The sequence below is a fragment of the Capra hircus genome (genome assembly GCF_001704415.2).
Source record: "Capra hircus breed San Clemente chromosome X unlocalized genomic scaffold, ASM170441v1, whole genome shotgun sequence".
In the NCBI taxonomy this organism is placed as follows: Eukaryota; Metazoa; Chordata; class Mammalia; order Artiodactyla; family Bovidae; genus Capra; species Capra hircus.
In genome coordinates, this window is record NW_017189516.1 from 37,978,737 (window position 1) to 37,999,710 (window position 20,974).

The 20,974-nt window shown below is 37.9% G+C and overlaps 1 protein-coding gene across 1 annotated transcript in view; it reads left to right on the forward strand.

The window, feature by feature from the left end:
* DMD (dystrophin) overlaps positions 1-20,974 on the forward strand; it is a gene marked incomplete in the record, with an annotated part of 2,117,027 nt that overhangs the window by 1,305,831 nt on the left and 790,222 nt on the right. Inside the window, 1 exon segment of the mRNA XM_018043695.1 lies at positions 19,276-19,377. Coding sequence (XP_017899184.1) covers positions 19,276-19,377 — 102 coding nt within the window.

Here is a 20,974-nt window from a genome sequence, read left to right on the forward strand (position 1 = left end):
TTTGAAAATATTTCATTAACTGAAGAAGGCTTGTAGCTTTATTCAGTGTTGCATTTTCTTACCAAGTCTTAAATAACTATGTAGAAGCTTAAAATTTTATTCCCACACCTATTTTTCCTTTAGGAAATAAAAAATGTGCTTTCCCAAACTTCCAGAGATCTCATCATGGTTTCCTGTTTGACTTGCGAGTTTCATTAGTGTCCTGAGATGTAATTTATCAAGATCAAGAGAGTTAATTCTGAGCAGCTGGGAACTTTCTAATCTCTTTACCTATCTTGGGCTCCTCTCTCTGCTATGTGTTTTATTCTTCGCACTCAGAATATCACTGCTGCTGACATACAGAAACAAACCCAATCAAAATAAAAGGTTCTCACTTCTATTTTCCATCTACCAGTTGTTTACCATCTTTTCCAAAAGCAGGCCTATCCTTTCCTTGATCATTCTATTGCTCCAAGTAGACCTGTAAAAGTCATTTTGTCACCCTAAACCATTTCTATACTTTGTTAAAATCATGTTGTTACTGCACTACAGTTTAAATTTTTTTTCTTACTCACCAGTCTTCTACTCCCTGTTAAGAGCAAGTTTACATAATGACACATTGGAGTAGGTTATGTGAGAACATTTGAAGCAATGTTAGTGTTATTTTTTTAAATTTCTCTCAAAAGAAAGCTCTGCTCTGTGTACGGATGCCATCCATTTCTGAGTATGTGTGAAGGAGAAATGTGGGAAGATTTCCAATAGTTTTCAAACAATTTACCTTTAAGTGAATGAATGAACCACCTGGTTTACTGACTATATTGCCCAGGAGATGGGCTTGATTGGCAGGCAGAATACAAGGTAGAAACAATGGACCTTAAATGAGGAAGGCTTTGAACTTGCAAGTTACCACCCTTGGTGGCAGTAAGCATTTATAGAAAATAACAGACTGGGATTTCACATCCCTTCAGAAATGCGGTGTACTTGCCTTTTGCAATACTCAAAAAGTCCCATTTTTCTAACCATAACTTCAAAAAAAAATACAACTACCTTTCTTACTTGTCTGTCTCAAAAATCTGTGTCTGTGAAGCTGTTTATTTGCAAAGCTGTATCCCTAAAAAATAAATGTTATATCCATAAGTATGAAAATGGATTGAAATTCCAGGCTTAACACTTACCCATTCCCAATTCTAGTATACACCATGTAGAGCCATGTTTCTCAAACTTTAATGTAGTTGGAGTAACCTGAGGATGTTTTTCAGATGCACTTCCCTGGTGTTATTGATGCCACTGGTCCGGGAACTACACTTTGAAAAACATTGTGATGGATTCTTTTTTAAAATTATGTATTTATAATTTATTTATTTTGGGTGGTGTGCATTTTCATTGTGGCACGTGGTCTTTCTCTGGTTGGGGCAAGCGGGAGCTCCTCTCTAGTTGCGGTATGCGAGCTTCTTATTGCGTCAGCTTCTCTTGTGGAGCACAGGCTGTCAGGCACGTGGGCTTCAGCAGTTGTGGCACGCAGGCTCAGTAGTTGTGGTGCACAGGCTTAGTCTGCGCCATGTGGAATCTTTTTGGACCAGGGATCAAACCCATGTCCCCTGCATTGGCACCAGGGAAGTCCATGTGATGGATTCTTAAGTAGGCAAATAGTCATAAGTATAATAAATGCACGGGAGAAGTCATATAGATAGGTCTTGGGGTCAAATATTGACTCACACAAATGCAACTTCTTTATTTGTTCCTCACTGATCTGCGTAAGCTTCCTCCATGCTGGATAGTGAAAAAAAAAGTTCTCACTCTGAAACCAATTTACCAGTCTCTTTATATGAGTTGGTATCACTTGAATAAATGGCCAGTCTTTAAGATTCCTTTACCCTCCTCCTGATCCTCTGTAAGATGGTGTGTGGATTGACAGGTGAAAGAAAATTATTGATACATGGCATACATGATCTACAGTCTTCACGCAGGTCTCTGTACTCTATTCGACCCTCTGGTCTCTCTCCCAATACCCCTTGTCTGCCTGGCAAGTTTGTCAGCTCTCTTGACTTCATGACTGTGAACTTGTATTTTCATCAGGAAATGCCATGCTCTGCTCATTAAACTATATTGGCTGCTAAAGGAATCCTTAAATCTGTGAGTTACTGCAGAAGAGTACTTAAAATTCTAAATATGTAATTATGACAGCTCTATAAGGAAGTATGACTATCATTATAGGTAAGGATGACTGCCAAGAAGTTATAGCAACATACAGCCACTCATCATACTGTTTTGGGAGAGTGTGGACTTGGTGTTTACAGATAGAACACTATATCAGTTGCTGCAGGGAAAAACAAAAGCAACAGAAGCTATAGCCGTAATCTTTGTGATTTTATTTTAAAAGGGGAGGAAAAAGAAAAATATGTAGAAAAATCATTTAACACTACAGAGAACGCTTTAAGAAATATTTATTTTAAGTAAAGCTATTTTACTGTTTATTTGCCTCTCATTAACGTGTACCAATTTAATCTACCACTCATATTTAAGAGTTTAAAAAATTACCAAAAGGATTGGTTTAAATTAAAGATGAATATCTCTAGTGAAATTCTATAGGGTTGTAAAAATAGGGCTTTAAGGAATACCATAGCAATATTTCCTCTTTAGTATACAGTTCTGTATCCTGCTGCTGCTAAGTTGCTTCAGTCATGTCCAACTCTGTGCAACCCCATAGATTTCACTTATTATATTAATTTGTATGTCATTGAAGGGCTTCCCTGGTGACTCAGTGGTAAATAATTTGCCTGCAATGCGGGAGACCTGGGTTTGATCCCTGAATTGGGAAGATCTCCTGGAGAAAGAAATGGCAACCCACTCTAGTATTCTTGGCCTGGAGAATTCCACAGACGGAGGAGCCTGGAGGTTTACAGTCCATGGTACACAACTTAGTGAATAAACAACAATAACAAATGTCATTGAAAATAGATATAAATTATAAATCTAATTAACAAATACAATTCTAGGTTGTATATTAAAAGTACTCCTTTCATCTAATAGGCACAATTAGCTGATGTTATTACATTCTTTAGTCAGTTGTATCGAATACATGACTTAGACATCACCTTTGTAGTCCAGATACTTCCAAATTGCCATCTATCTGCTGTTCTCTTTGTCATGGATTTCTCTCATTCTTCCTGGCTATCTTATGAACCATAGCATTGGTATGAATAGACTTATTCATTCTCATGTTTGGAAAAGAAATGTGTACATATTGTTATATTTGAAGTTATACATATTATGGAGGATAACAAATACTTCAAATACATATTTGATACATATATTTTTTGAAAAAGAAACACCTTAATTGTAAATTAACTACTTAAACTGTCACCCAATGTAAATGCATTCAATTTGCTCTGTAATTTCAAAACAGTATACATTAAAAACTGAGAGTGTGCATAACCAATACTTCTGATGTCACAGCTTCCATCTTCTAAATACTTCATTACCTCCTCTGGAAATAATAAATATCAATTATTCATCATAAGAAGGGCACAGTGCATATAGTTAATAACAGAAGCCATAATTATTTAACTTGGATTATTTTAATAATAGTTTTAATTTTAAGATGAGAAAACTCAAGTTGCATTTATAATAACATGATATAACATGCTAGTCATTCAAATGAGATTGATTTTATTGAAATTAATAATTCTGTCAAGCATTCAAATGGCAAAATACGGAAGCACTCACAAGAAAGTGTAGGATATAACTAAAATTCTACTTATTGACCCATGAAATTACAAAGCCATGCATGCATACTTTTAATTTTCAGGGCTTTTTGAGAGAACTTTTGTGATTAACATGTAGAGAAAATATAGATAGATAAGCATCTTTGTCTTCTAAATTATTTGAAGTAGGTGATAAGAAACACAAAATTAATAATTCATGGTACCATTTATTACAATATATCTTCTAGTATTAGCATAGTAATAGGTATTAGTGATTTACATAATTGGAGAGATAACACAAAAACAAAATTAGGCATACATCCATATACATTCCTGTGCTTCACTCAAAACTAGGCAAATGTTATCTGAGATTATATCATGTATATGACATAGCTGAAGTCAGATTTTTTAGAGATAGCATTATTCTTTTATTATTGTTTATATCTTCCATGAGTTATGAAAAGAAAAATGACTAAATAAAATTTTAAAATAAGTTAAATAGAATTGTGGATACCTTATAAAATGAGAACAATGACTTAAAGTGGCTTTAGGATAGAGAAGTAATCTGTTCAAAGTATTTCTGATTTAACTAGAGCAAAACAATCAATAGGGTTATGAGATTCCAAATGAGTAATAATTAGGTTGTTTCCTATTCTTCACTAACGTGAAGAGTGCTGAAAGTGCACTTGGTAGGTCTCTTCAGTAACTCATGTGACAAGAAGTAGAGCTACTGACATTAAGATCGGTTCAGTCGCTCAGTCGTGTCCAGCACTTTGTGAGCCCATGGACTACAGCACACCAGGCTTCCCTGCCCTTCACTATCTCCTGGAGCCTACTCAAACTCATGTCCATTATGTCAGTGATGCCATCCAACCATCTCATCCTCTGTTGTCCCCTTCTCTTGCTGCCTCCAATCTTTCCCAGCATCAGGGTCTTTTCCAAGGAGTCAATTCTTCCCATCAGGTGGCCAAAGTATTAGAGTTTCAGCTTCAGCATCAGTCCTTCCAATGAATATTCAGACTGATTTCCTTTAGGCTTGACTGCTTTGATCTCCTTGCAGTCCAAGGGACTCTCAAGAGTCTTCTCCAACACCACAGTTCAAAAGCATCCATTCTTTGGCACTCAGCTTTCTTTATAGTCCAACTGACATCCATACATGACTACTAGAAAAACCATAGCTTTGACTAGACAGACCTTTGTCAGCAAAATAATGTCTCTGCTTTTTAATATGCTCTCTAGATTGGCCATAACTTGTCTTCCAAGGAGCAAGTGTCTTTTAATTTCATGGCTGCAGTTACCATCTGCAGTGATTATAGAGCCCCAAAAAACAGTCTCTCACCATTTCCACTGTTTCCCCATCTATTTGCCATGAAGTGATGATTCCGGCTAAGGTCTGTCTAGTCAAGGCTATGGTTTTTTCTGTGGTCATGTATGGATGTGAGAGTTGGACTGTGAAGAAGGCTGAGTGCCGAAGAACTGATGCTTTTGAACTGTAGTGTTGGAGAAGACTCTTGAGTCCCTTGGACTGAAAGGAGATCCAACCAGTCCATTCTGAAGGAGATCAGCCCTGGGTGTTCTTTGGAAGGAATGATGCTGAAGCTGAAACTCCAGTACTTTGGCCACCTCATGCAAAGAGTTGACTCATTGGAAAAGACTTTGATGCTGGGAGGGATTGGGGGCAGGAGGAGAAGGGGATGACAGAAGATGAGATGGCTGGATGGCATCACGGACTCGATGGACGTGAGTCTGAGTGAACTCTGGGAGTTGGTGATGGACAGGGAGGCCTGGTGTGCTGCGATTCATGGGGTCGCAAAGAGTCAGACACAACTGAGCGACTGAACTGAACTGATGGGACTGGATGCCGTGAATCTTAGTTTTTTGAATGTTGAATTTTAAGCCAACTTTTTCACTCTCCTCTTTCACTTTTATCAAGAGGCTCTTTAGTTCTTCGCTTTCTGCCATAAAGGTGGTGTCATCTGCATATCTGAGGTTCTTGATATTTCTCCCAGCAATCTTGATTCCAGCTTGTACTTCATCTAGCCCAGTGTTTCTCATGATGTACTCTGCATATAAGTTAAATAAGCAGGGTGACAATATACAACCTTGACGTACTCCTTTTCCAATTTGGAACCAGTCTGTCGTTCCATGTCCAGTTCTAACTGTTGCTTCTTGACCTGCATACAGATTTCTCAGGAGGCAGATAAGGGGGTCTGGTATTCCCATCTTTTGAAGAATTTTCCACAGTTTGTTGTGATTCACACAGTCAAAGGCTTTGGTATAATCAATAAAGCAAAAGTAGATGTTTTTCTGGAACTCTCTTGCTTTTTCAATGATCCAACAGATGCTGGCAATTTGATCCCTGGTTCCTCTGCCTTTTCTAAATTCAGCTTGAACATCTGGAATTTCACAGTTTACATACTGTTGAAGTCTGGCTTGGAGAACTTTGAGTATTACCTTGCTAGAGTGTGACTTTAGAGTATTAGAGTACTATTTACAGTACAGTACTACTGACATTAGATATTCATATCTTTATTATTATCACAAATTGCTTTCCACAGTAACAGAAAATGACATGAATTTATCAATTTAATTTGTGTATCTGGTTGAACAGGTTTTCATTTCTTGTCCATTCACACTTGTTATCCATGAATTGGTTGTTCACATACTTGGCTTGTTGTTGTTCTTGTTGTTTAGTCACTAAGTTGTATCTGACTCTTTGCCTAATTTTATTTTTTAAAAAATTTTGGAGTCTAGTTTATTTACAGTGTTGTGCTAGTTTCCTGTGTACAGCAAGTGAATCAGTTATACATATATCCACTGATTTTGTTTTTTTTTAACATTCTTTTTCATATAAGCCATTACAGAGTACTGAGTAGAGTTCTCTGTGCTGTACAGTGGATCCTTATTAACTATCTGTTTTATACAGTAGCAGTGAATATATCCTGGGAGGCTGCAGTCCATGGGGTTGCTAGGAGTCAGACACGACTGAGCGACTTCACTTTCACTTTTCACTTTCATGCCTTGGAGAAGGAAATGGCAACCCACTCCAGTGTTCTTGCCTGGAGAATCCCAGGGACGGGGGAGCCTGGTGGGCTGCCGTCTATGGGGTCGCACAGAGTCGGACACGACTGAAGCGACTTAGCAGCAGCAGCAGCAGTGAATATATGTCAATCCCATCTCTCCCCCACCTTATCCCCTAGAAACCATGTTTGTTTTCTACATCCATGATTCTATGTCCATTTTGTAAGTTCATTTATACCCTTTTATTTAGATTCCACAAATAAGCAATATAATATATTTATCTTTCTATGTCTGACTTATTTCACTCAGTATGATAATCTCTAGGTATATCTATGTTGGTGCAGATGGTACTATTTTGTTCTTTTCCACTTTTCTATAGATTGTTTGCTCTCTCTTACAGATGGTATGAGTTGTCTGTATATTCCAAATTTTAGTAGCTATACACATCTAAAATATAGGTCCATAATTCCTTACCTGAAACCTTATCATAGATTTTACAGGAGAAAAATGAAATATGATCACTTTGCTGGAATGGTAGAAATCATAGAAAGTTGCAAGAGCATAAAAAATAAGTATGGCCGACTAGTCGAAGACCTGGGAACCAAAATGAAAGCTAACATATTGTATGAACCAAAGAAGCAATATTCCATCATATGTTGTTTCTCTTGTTTTCAGAAAGCTGCACATTTGCCTTGTTTTCTATACATGCTTAAGGAAAAGCTATTTAGAAGAGAAATCTCAGATATTTTTTATGGCTTTTTAAATACAAGTTTAATTCAGCTACTCATTTGATTACTTGAGTTTATGAGTTATTGAAGACTTTAGAAAGAGTTGTGTTTGATAATGACTATAATTTTGGTACAACATTTAACAGTAAAAAACAAAGCATCTTTAATTTTATCTCAAGTGTGTATCAGTCACGATGTCAGATTGAATTGCTCTTTTCTTTGCTTTCAATGAAAATTCCCCTAACTGCTGTTTTATATTTTAAAAAGAAACTTCTAGTCTTTTTGATAATACTTGATTTTAAAATAAATAATCTCTGTCAAGACTTCAAGAAACTTGTCCATTTACCACATGGATGATAACTTAGGGTTGTGCTATATTGGTTGAAAATAATGCAAATACCACTGGCCAAGGTGAATGTACAAAGCAAGAAAAAGATGATTCAGAGACCTGGAAAAATTACTTTGTTACATACGTCTATCTATTCCAAAGATTTTTAAAAATCTTTTAAAATCTGTCTTCCTTAACCCCTTTGGGTTATTTAAAGCAGTGTTTTTAGGGATAATTCAGCTGGAAGGGAAAAATTCAATTATGATTCAAGTTCATCAGAACCATGTTCAAACGTAGTTTAAGAGTCATAGTGTGCATAGTAGTACATCTGAAAAAATATATAAATGGATAGAGTTGCAAACAATATTCCACAAAGAAAAAGGAAAAAAGAAAGAAAGGTGTTCATATGAAATCCTAGTGTTTCATGTCCACTGGAAACATAGACCATGAGGAGTTAGACAGTCTTTCATCTGTTCGTTCACATATTCATTAATTCAGTTGTTCTCAATCAGAGGTGATTTATTCTCCAGGGCAATTTATCAATATCTGAAAATACTTTTGGTTGGCACATCCAAAAGAGAGGAGGAAGTGCTACTGGCACCTTATATAAATAGTGACCAGGGGTGCTGCAAAACCTCTCACAATACATAGCTCCCTACAGCAAACAGATACCCAGACTGAAATGTTAGTAGTGCTGAGGTTGAGAAACCCTGATTTAAACTAAAATTGCATATGAATCAAAACTATTTTATTCTGGTTCTAAACCCTGTGAGTCATCAAACAAAATCTCATTTTCTATCTGTATCATATTTAAATTCAGATAACCTATAGTATACTGAATAAGTGTGCAGGACATGCATCAGACAGACCAGGGTTCAAATCTCACATCCACCATTTGTTTGCTTGTGCCTTAGGCGAGTTTCTTAACCTCCTTTTTAAAATCTGAACCATGTCTGCTGAAAGGCTCTACAATGGAGATTGAATGAGATTAATTAAAATGGTTAATGTTAAGTGCTTCCCTGGTGGCTCAGAGGTTAAAGCGTCTGCCTGCAATGTGGGAGACCTGGGTTCGATCCCTGGGTTGGGAAGATTCCCTGGAGAAGGAAATGGTAACCCACTCCGGTATTCTTGCCTGGAGAATCCCATGGATGGAGGAGTCTGGTGGGCTACAGTCCACGGGGTCGCAAAGAGTTGGACACGACTGAGCGAGTGACTTAATGTTAAGTGCATGGCAGAATGTTGGTACTTAGTGAGGGTGAAAGTGTTAGTCGCTCAGTCATGTCCAACTCTTCACGACCCCATGGACTGTAACCCATCAGGCTTCTCTGTCCCTGGAATTCTCCAGGCAAGAATATTGGAGTGGGTTGTCACTCCCTTCTGCAGGAGATCTTCCCAACTCAGGGATCGAACTCTGGTCTTTACTGTCTGAGCCATCAGGGAAGCCCTGGTACTTAGTAAGTTTTCAGTAAATTGTAACAGTATTACCTTTGCATAGACTAAATCATTTGATCCTGACCTACCATGAATAATCTGGTCATATACCATATCTAATTGTTTCTAAGACACTATTGATTAGAATATGCATGATTATTTTATCTATCATGAAGAAGAAAGTACTATCAGTTAGACTATGGCATACCATCATTTATAGTCTCTCAATTCAGAGCATCACATTTATGCAAATAAAATGTGGATCTTTTTATTTTTGCCAAGCCCATCAGCAAGTCTTATACGCAACTGAACAAGGCTGCTATTGACCATAAGCATAGAAGCACAGCTTCCCAGGATGGTGTGATCAGGCATCTCCCTTCAGCTCCTCCAGGCCAGAATACTGGAGTGGGTACCATTCCCTTCTCCAGGGGATCTTCCCAACCCAGGGATCAAACCCAGGTCTCCCGCATTGCAGATGGATTCTTTACCAGCTGAGCCACCAAGGAAGCCCCAAAGTCTCATGCAGAGGGGCAAAAGTTGTTTTTAATCCTTTAGCCACAATATCTGTCACTTTCATCCATTTTATAATTAAAGATGCTGAAATTAGAGAATTTAAGTGACCTGCCCCATTGATAAGCCTAGAAGCCACAGGTTCTTATTCCTGAGTCTGATTACTTCCAAGAACACTGTAATACATCAAAGCAGGAGTCAGCAAACTGTAGTCCAAGGGCCAAATTCAGTCCACCATGTCTTTTAGTAAATCAGTTGTTATTGAAACACGGCCACCATGATAATTTGTTTACATATTGTCTCTAGCTACGTTTACATGACAGTGATAGAATCCAAGATTGGACAAGGCCTAAAATGTTTGTTTGTTGAGCCCTCTCTAAAGTATAACTTTAAATTGTTTGACATGTCTATGAGTCAATATAAGGGGATAAAAGACAAAATGTTGCTTGTGTTTTATCTTTATAAATAACAGCCCATATAATTTTTCTGTGTACCTGAAGGTTTTGAGAGTCACTGATGCCAATCCTAACCTTTTCTTTGGATCAGAGACTGGCTAACTTTGTCTTCAAAAGGCCAGATAGCAAAGGGTTTAGAATATGTTTTAGGATTTATGGGCCATTTGGTCTTTATTGCAATTAACTCATGCCAGGACTGGCATTTAGATAACCAGTCAAGAGCCTACATTCTTCTCCAATAAGGACCTAGGAACATAGTAAAACCTGGGGAGCAGCAGTTTCAGTGAGTGTCCTTTGTTGCTATTAAATCAGATCAGAGATTTAGTCCTCATTTAAGAACTGTATCTATAAAGATTTTTGGAGTAAGTGCATCAGGTTTCTACAAACAAGTACTTCCCTCTAAGCAATGTACATTTAATGAACCCACTTGGGAGCCTGCTTATAACTACTATCTATTTTCTATCTTCCTTCAGTCTAATCTTAACACAGCAACCAGAATGATCTATTAAAAAATAAGTAAAAAAAAAAAAGTCAGATCCCATCACTCCTCTGCTAAAAACCGTCCTATGCTTCCTATTCTCACTCAACCCAAGTCCTCACATCATTGCCCAGCAGGACCTACCCTCCCCCATCTCTCTGGCTTGCTCCCTGATACTCTCCCCTTGCTCAGTACTCTTCTCACCCTGGCTTCCCTATACTTGTATTGAGCATGTCATGCACACTCCTGCCCCAGGGCCTTTGCACTTGCTTTTTCCTCTGCATGTATTGCCCTTCCCTGAAATACCGCATGATTCATTCCCCTATTTCCTCCTAATCTTTATTCAAATGTCATCTTCTCAGTGAGGGCTTTTCCCCTGGGCGCACTTTCTCAAATATCCACCTCCCATGTTCCTTAGCCCGCACATACATCTCTTATCCCCACTTGAGACTTTATTTTTTCTCTTTAACACTTTTCATTCTTTGATATGCCATAATTTATATTTTGGGCTTCCCTGATAGCTCAATTGGAAAAGAATCTGCCTGCAATGCAAGAGACCCCAGTTCAAATCCTGGGTCAGGAAGATCCACTGGAGAAGGGATAGGCTACCCACTCTAGTATTCTTGGGCTTCCCTTGTGGCTCAGCTGGTAAAGAATCTGCCTGCAATGCAGGAGATCTGGGTTTGATCCCTGGGTTGGGAAGATCCCCTGGAGAAGGGAAAGGCTACCCACCCTAGTATTCTGGCCTGGAGAATTCCATGGACTATATGGTCCATGGGGTCGCAAAGAGTCAGACACGACTGAACAACTTTCACTTTCAATTTATATTTATATTTTATTGTTCATGGTCCCCATTAGAATGTGAAGTTCACAAAAACAGAAAATGTTTCTGTTTTATTCACTGCTATATATCCAGTATCAAAACAGAATTTAGAACATAATAGTTGCTCTTATATTCAGTATATATTTACTGAATGAATTGACTAGATGCTGGGGAGAGTTGGGTAAGATTTCATTTGCCAAAGGCATTCTACCACCCAAAGGACTTTGAATCCTATCATGAATGGAGGGCTTCTAAGAGTAGCTTCTGGTTATCAGTCTCATTATTTGATGGTTGTACCTATGTGTACTCTTTGGTTGGCCTTGAATAGCCTATGTCCCTTAATAGATTCTCTCTTCTTGGCTTCCTAACACTTGCCACTTTAAAAAATCAATACAGCATTATATTTTGTATATTTGGACAGATTATTTTTGAAATCTATAAATCTCTAAATCAGAAGAAAGCCTCCCTTTGGTGGGCTGCCCTTAATTAGCTCAGAATGGAGAGAGAGAAGCTGTCATTCTTTGTCAATCAGCTTGGCACGTACTTGATAGGCTGCAGTTACAGTGAAGGAGAACTGTGTTGCTGTGGTCTAGCAATCCTAATTGTAGATAAATAAAAGAACAGTCACCCAGCATGAAGGGAAAGAGAAAGAAACTCAACGGCACAATGTTATGTTTTTCCATCCATCAGCCTTCATTTGTCAGACTCTGCCTGACAATCTAGGCCAGAGAAGTCAGGCTCTAACACAATATTGATTCCATTTCATTTTTCGTTTCTTGCCACCCTTTTTAGCAAACAGTTTGTATGTGGAATGAGAGATGGTGCAGTCAATATACGTGACTAGGGCACATTTATTTTAAAGGCTTACTTTGTTGTGTTTTTTTTTTCCTTCCCACAAAGCTGTATGTTTGTTTGTTTCACTATAATATTGTAATTGTCAGCTCTTGCTGCAGTAACAAATGACCCCCCAATTCCAGTGACTTATAACAATAGACATTGGTTAACCATTCATGTGTCTGCAGATCAGTGGCAGCAGACACAACTCCACACTATGGGTCAAGATGAGATTTTCTCATCCTAGATTGTGGATCTGCTCCAAATGTCTTCTCATCCAGAACCCAGGCTGAAAGAGAAGCTCCTTTATGACACATTATTCTCTCATGGTAAAAGACAGGAACTGGAGGTACTAACAAATCCTGAATTGCCTTTAAAGACCCAGCTCAAAGCTGTCATGCAGTCATGTCTGCCCACAGTCCATTAATCTAACTGAGGCACATGGTGAAGTCCAAAGTCAATGGGGAAGAGAGTATATTCACCCACAGGACAGATATTTTCACACAGTCAGTGAATAATAATGAACTAATAAGCCATTCATAATTTTCACAAACATCTTAGAATTGATTCCAAAATCTTTTTTTAATATCTCAACATCTCTGAAATTGAAGTATTTGCCACAATAGTGCCTCCAAAGTTAATTTTTTTTAAACTTTCTTAGCAATTCATGACATAATAGTGATCTTCTATCCATGATATCTTAGACTTGATAGGAAAACCATTGATTGTGATGGTTGACAAAACAGTCAAATGGCAGGAAATACTCTTTATAAATAAGGAAATTAAGTGAAAATGTACTTAGGTTTGCTAAAGAATATAGTTGTCATCTTTATATATTTTCTGTTTCAGTAGCAGTATATGTATCTTATTCAGACAGCTTGTTTGAGTGGAAAACTGTACATTAGATGGATGTTAGACAGATAGATCTGTCTGCTTACCTATTCAGAGATTCATATATATTCATTTTTAGAATATCAATTAGAAGTCAAGTGTAATTCCCCTGTTTAAAAACCTTTTTGTGGTTTTTCCACTAAGGTCTTGAGGATGATATAAAGATTCCTTCTTTCCTTTGGTTCTTGCTTCTGCTTCTGAATTATTTCCTCCCATTTCCCCACGTGGAATCTCCATGCTGCCTCTGTTTCCAGTCTTTTCATACACCAGATTCTCTCTTGACTACTTTCCATCATCCATTCCTTTGTCAACCAGGCACCTGAGCTGTCTATGTTCCAAGTTTTTGCTCAAACCTTTCTTCTCCAGTAAGGCCTGCCCCTCCTCTCTTTTTGTCCCTCAAACACAGACCTGATCAGTTGCTCCTCCATGCCCCATTGTACATTGAACATTGCTAGTCATTACACCTGTTGCAGTCCAAGTTTAATACATGATTGTGTGTATCCTTCTGCCACATATTATTCCCAGTTCCTAGCCAAGACTTTGAAATATAGTAAATATTAAATAAATGTTTGGGAAATGAACAAATGAATGCTGGAACATATGTGAAGAGGCTGTTGATATTCTTTTTACTTTGTGAAGATGGTAAAGAATCTGCCTGCAATGTAGGAGACACAGGAGATGCAGGTTAAATCCCCTGGAGAAGAAAATGACAACCCACTCCAGTGTTGTTGCCTGGAGAATCCCATGGACAAAGGAGCCTGGCAGGCTACAGTCTATGGGGTCACAAAGAGTCAGACGCGACTGAAGCGACTTACATGCACACATACACACATATATATGTATGCATATATATATATATATATATAGATAGATAGATACACTGTAAGGTTAACAATAAGTAAAATGATAGAAATATAAAGAAATTCAAAATAACTAAGGAAAACAAGGCAAAATACATATCTCCTTAGCAGTACCAAATTTCTAGTTTAAAAAGAAATGTGTGCATACAATCAGTTTAATATTGAATTAGAAATATAATAGTCAATGAATAAATTTTTAAAAAATATGAGTGTACATTAATTTGCATGTGAGTTGCTACTTTCATCCCCAAAGGTGCTGTAAAGTCTTTTTTTAATCACTAACCATTGCTTCGCTGCTTGTCAGGACCAACACTACCAGCAGTATAAGTAATGCTGTCTAAAAAGAAATAAAACTACCCTTGGTGGATTCATGTCAATGTATGGCAAAACCAATACAGTATTGTAAAGTAAAATAAAGTAAAAAAATAAAAAATAAAAAAATAAAAAGAAATAAAACTGAAGGTGCTTAGAGAGTTAATCCATTTTGAATACCTATCAAGGCAGAATTTTTTTTTTTAAATACAGTACAGTATTTTCCTAGTAAGTATTAATGGTTGTTCCTATTACCTATTCAACAAAAATTACATACCTAAAATTATGCATGAGATTGTAGTGAACTGTCAGTACAATGATTAAAAAAAAATCTCTAGTTATATCATAAGGGTCTTAACTCCTGGTGTACAATCTTATATTACAGAGGATATATTAAAAATAAGGCAGAGAAAAAACTTCAATGGAAATGTTCTGTTATTAGAAGTGAGTTTTTTGGTTGAAATCCCATGAAGACATTCTTGTCTGAATTTTCTTTGAAGTTTAACACTTTGTACTTAGAAAAAAGTGGCCACTATAATTAGCCGTGTTTCCATTTTAGTGGTGAACTTCTTCACTTTATCTTAAATCATATAAAGATGTGAGGTCATTGGGGAGATAAAAGATTTACTTAAACCAATTCTCTGACCTGGATATCATCACTTTGACAATCATAAACCCACAAAGAGACATTCTTGGAATTTTTTAAAGGCTATGTAAAAATTTATTTTTTGTGGGAAAAGACAGAGTTTTCTCTCATTTACCCATTGGAATGATACTATAGAATGCACTGGAGTTAAAGAAGAGGAGAAAAAAAATGAACATTATAGTAAGAAGCATGACTGCCAGTTTTAGCATATGCATGTGTGTTCACACATACACACACACACACAGAACACACACACATGCTCTACTCAACAAAGTAGGATGAATTGGAGGTTTGGTGACACACACTTTCTGTTAATAATATCATCTCTGCCATTTGCAAGCTATACGGCCTTGAAAAATTGATCTACTCTCTCTTGGTTTCATCATCTGCAAAATCAGATAATACCCTTTATGTAGGAGTGTAAGTACGAGAACAGATGTACAAAAAATAAAGTGTTTGACACATGGTAAAGTGAAAGTGTTAGTCACTCAATTGTGTCCCACTCTTTGCAACCCTATGGACTGTAGCCCGCCACACTCCTCAGTCCATGGAATTTTCCAGGCAAGAATACTGGAGTGGGTGGCCATTCCGTTCTCCAAGGCATCTTCTTGACACAGGAATCAAACCTAGGTCTCCTGCATTGTAGACATTCTTTGCTATCTGAGCAATCAGGAAAGCCCAGACACATGGTAAAGTTTCAGAAACTCTGTTTTGTTAATATTATTATATCGCTTGATAGGAATCACTTAATATCACTGTAGCAGTTTGTTGATATTTTCAGCACAGTTAATGATTTCAGCAGCTTTTTCTTATCTTTGCATAGTCATGTGATTTGGCTGGTATTTGTTTGTTTGCTTTTAAATTTTTCCATGTCAAATCTTAATTGCATGTGAATAAGTGAAGTTGCTCAGTCATGTCCAACTCTTTGCGACCCCATGGACTGTAGCCTACCAGGCTCCTCTGTCCATGGGATTTTCTAGGCAATAGTACTGGAGTGGATTGCCATTTCCTTCTCCAGCGGATCTTCCTGACACAGGGATCGAACCCAGATTTCCTGCATTGTAGACAGACGTTTTACCATCTGAGCCAGCAGGGAACTCACTTAATTGCATGAAGGGATATCAATTTTTTTTTAAATTGTTCAGCTTGATGATCAGCTTCTCATAGTGTATTTTTTTACATGAGCATAAGAAAACTATGGAGAAGGCAGTGGCACCCCACTCCAGTACTTTTGCCTGGAGACTCCCATGGATGGAGGAGCCTGGTGGGCTGCAGTCCATGGGGTCACTAAGAGTCAGACACGACTGAGCGAGTTCACTTTCACTTTTCACTTCATGCATTGGAGAAGGAAATGGCAACCTACTCCAGTGTTCTTGCCTGGAGAATCCCAGGGACGGGGGAGCCTGGTGGGCTGCCGTCTCTAGGGTCGCACAGAGTTGGACATGACTGAAGCGACCTAGCAGCAGCAAGAAAACTATACTAAGGAACATATGAAAGGAATTTAATCAGATTTACTACAGTTAACCCTTCAAGCAATAATATTTGACCCTCAATAATAAATTCACATTGCAAATAAATGTAGTAAGGTAAATTGTAGAAAGTTATCCTCAAAATGGCCTTTCTAAAGTGATTTATCAAAGGTATGCATAATCAGATCCTAGTTCTCCAAAAAAATCATAAAGGGGAAGTACAAAGAATTAAGAGCTGAATATGATTTCTCTTACCCATTGCTCTTTTCTGTTGGACCAAGTATAAATCTCATCCAAGTACTTAAACTCTCCATTTTTTCATTAAAGGATGAAGAGATGGCAATAGTGTTGATGGAAGGACATGGTACTAGGAAATATTTCTATAAATGGAAATGATGTGGACTTCCCTGGTGGTCCAGTGGTTAAGGAAGGCTTCCCAGGTGGCTCAGTGGTAAAACATCTGCCTGCCAAGCAGGAGACAGAGGAGATGAGGGTTCAATCCCTGGGTCAGGAAGATCCCCTGGAGGAGGAAATGGCAACCCACTCCAGTATTCTTGCCTGGAGAATCCCATGGACAAAGGAGCCTGGTGGCCTACTGTCCATGGGCTTGAAAAGAGCTGGACACAACTCAGTGACTAAACCACCACTACCACCAGTAGTTAAGACTCTGTACTTCCAGTACAGGGAACTGGAGTTTTAGCCCTGATCAGGGAAGATACTGCCTGCACGTGGTGTGGCCAGAAATTAAAAAAAAAAAAAAATTAATGGAAATGATGTGACTTTGCAATGCTCATTCATCAGAGAACTAAATCTAGGGTGAATTCAGTGGCCTGAAAAGGAAATATTTTACTTTCTTTAATAAGTGCAAAACATAAACATTTCACATGGCATCCCATAGCCCATCTAATAAGCACCTCCTTAGAACTTGTAATAACTTAGTAATATCTGGACTGCCTTCATGTCAGCCTTGCTACTCTTTCTGTTCATTTGCCAGTGAAGATTTTATGAATTAAAATTCGTGTGTTTATTTCCTGAGGGAATTCCTTGTCATAGCAAGTGCAGTCTTTTAGCCATGGTTGTTTACCAGTGCCTCCTAAAGAGTGGCATCAATTATTTGTGATCTTTGGAATTCTTTATTTTCAGTTGAAGACTGAGTACAGGGAGAGCTTCCCCTGTGGTCCAGTGGTTAAGACTCCAGGTTTCCACAGCAGAGGTCACCTGTTCAATGGTTCAATCCCTGGTTGGAAAAATCTGTGTGCTGCTCAGGGCAGCAGGGAGAGGAACCTGTTAGTGCTAATCATTTGCTGCATCCATGAAACAGTAGTAAAATTGTTGACTATTTGTGCTCATTGTCTGAAGGTATAGAATTTGAACTAGGTGCCCTTGTAAATCATCCTAAGGGAAGAAGGAAAGATCCAACCCTCACCAAGTACACTCTGATTTTGAACTTGCTACACTTTTGCTGTTTAAAAAAAAATCACATTTAGGACTTTTTATCATAGAGAGTGAGTTAATACTTATAATTTTAGGTTTGTTTCTTCCATAATTATTGTCTCTAAAGGACGTGTGGGTGTGTGTCTGTGTGTTGCACACATACCCATGTAACACATAGAGTTAACATTGTGGACTCTTTTCACCAAGTGGCTACCTCCCACTGCTATTTATTATAAGAACTGAAGAAATAATCCTTCTCAGGAGCATGTGATGAGCACCCACAAGTTATAAGAAACACTACTGTGCCATATAAGATTATAGTAATTTTGGTTCAGAGGACACCCTGCTTGGATGAGCTGAGAGAGAGCAGGGACAAACACAGTGGAGAAAGGAAACAGTGGCATGAAGACACATACACACTGCAGTGGTGGGAGGCTACAGGGTAGGAGAGGGAGGAAGAGGATACAGGTTAATCAGGAATTGCTATCTGGGGAAGATTGCCCAGGCCCTGACTGACGCCTGACATTGATTAATCGATACTCCATCCTACTGTTTAACAAGTGTTCCATCCAGAAAGTCTTCTGTAATATTTAACTTCACTTCCTTCAGCTTCAATTTATGCACATGTCTTTGGTTCTCTTTTCGGGAGAGCTAGAGAGCAGCCAGTGGCAAAAAACTTTATAGTCATGTATCTAAAGAGGGTGTTTTTTTTTTCTTTTGTTGTGTTATGTTTTGTTTGGTATTGTTTTTTGGTCATATGATCAGGCTTCAGTCCTCTCCAGACTAAGGAAAGCAGATTTTTAAAGATAACTGAATCATTCCCCAAAAGGTCTATTTAATTTGACTGCTTAATAATTAATCAGCCTTGATCCTGTGCTTTAAGTGTTTACTCTTTGGAAAGAAAGTTAGTCATTTTGACAGTGATGTGGAAAGATTTCTTTGGTTTCTAAATATCTTGAAACAAAATTTGGGATTCAGAGCCAAAATAAGAAGTGTGTGTGGTAAAATGGACATTAGGGTTACTGAGATTATTAGAGTTAAATATCATATTTATCCATATTGACCACATGCATAGATCATACTTCTTATAACTGCATTTTACCTTTTCTGAAAAATAGCAAGTATCTTCTCTGTTTCTACATAATAGTATTATGACAATTCAAGTAAATTGGGGATAATTTTTTTTAAACTTTCGTATGTGACACAAAGACCTCTATTTCTTTTCTCTGCACTGAAAACTACTTTGTGCCCCTCTGTACTGCACAGAAATTGATCTGCAATACATGTGGCGTCTCCAAGGGTATATTTAAATTTAGTAATTTTATTGCTAACTGTGAAGTTAATCTGCACTGTATGTGCTCTTTTTCCCCAGGAAACTGAAGTAGCAGTTCAAGCTAAACAGCCGGATGTGGAAGGGATTTTGTCTAAAGGGCAGCATTTGTACAAGGAAAAACCAGCCACTGAGCCAGTGAAGGTAATGAAGCAACCTCTAGCAATATCCATTACCTCATAATGGGTTATGCTTCCCCTATTTATAATCGATGAAATAACTTGTAAAGAAATATTGGCCATCTGCAATAGGAGAGGCAGAGCTGTCTTTTTGATCAACATATCCTATTTATATATTGTGATCTTAAGGCTATTAACGAGTCATTGCATTAAAGGACTCATTTCTGTCCTGGTGCGCCGCCATCAATACAAAAAGTAGTCCCACCTTCAAGGTAGATTAAATTCTTTGAGGCTTTATTGCATTGCTTGCCAGGCTTGATGCTTTTCATATTGTTTGGCTTCATTCAGATCAAGCTACTGTATCATACTGTCTATCTCCAGCAGCTGTAAAGAATCACAATATGGTCCATGACCTTTCTTTTCTCTGTTGCTCTTTCTTATGAGAGAGGAAAATCGGCATTTGGGCATCAGTACTTTATTGGGTCAAGAATTTTTAGTGAAATGTCATGTAATTGCTTCTCTCTTTGATTAAAAAAAAAAAAAAGCTGGCCTGAGAGAAAGGTTTCTACTTCTTTCCTTTCCTCATGTGCATTTTGAAGTCTGGGACACATTTATTCACAGGCTATTACATGAGGAGAGAAATGGAAAACCAGTTCTGTTCTCAAAAAATAGGTAATCAATGGCTTTCATTTGCAAATGAGAGTCCAAGTGATAAATAGAAGTTAGGTAAGGGTTACCTTATTTTCTGTACCTGATCAAAATTATAATGGCCCCCATTATGATGAAGGTTCCTGAGAGCCTGTAATGGTGGCTGTTTATTGATCGGTCCTGGCTTCTCTAGCTAATGTTGCAGGCTGAGATTTAGTGAGCCTCACCCTCATGTTTAAAACTGCTCTAAAACAGTGCAGGTCAATAACCTCATTATACAGAACTAGTTTGTCCTTGCAAATAACATTACCATGACTTACACTCTGTCTCCAAGGTCACTGCTTATGCTTGGCCCAAGCTTCATTTCTAGAAAATTGTTTGTTTTCCTTACAGTTTACAAGAGGGTTTTTCTTAGGTAAATTAAAAGGTTTGGGCTAAATGTAATATCCAAACAGCAGGTGCTGAAAGGCCCAGATTTCTGCAGTAGATATCCATAGACATTTATACAGGAATATATTGTCCCCACTCCTAACATCCTCCCAAAGTAATTTGCATCCAGTCCAGGCCTGGAATAATCAATTTCATAAAGTAACAACATGTACAGTTTTTAGACTGGAGAGCTAGAAAAGGTCCTGAAAGTAGCAAGTTTCAGGGTTTCTTTTGATGCACTAGAGAAAGCCACTCCCAAGCAGCTACCTTTCTTGATTAACAGAGTGACTTTCATAGCAGGCAATGAGATGGACAAATGGACCATTTTGTAGATCTGCTCTACCTACTCAAAGAGTTTATGCAGGGTTTGACATAATTGCTACAGATTACAAATATGCCTTACAGTTAGCTTTTGCTTTTGAGCCTATGCAAAAAAAGAGGCAGAGCCTTCATTGAAAGTCAGCGAGAAAATGTGTATTCATTGTATGTACACCATCCAAACCTTGATGCTAATCAGTCATATCCTCAAATTCTGGGCCACTGGG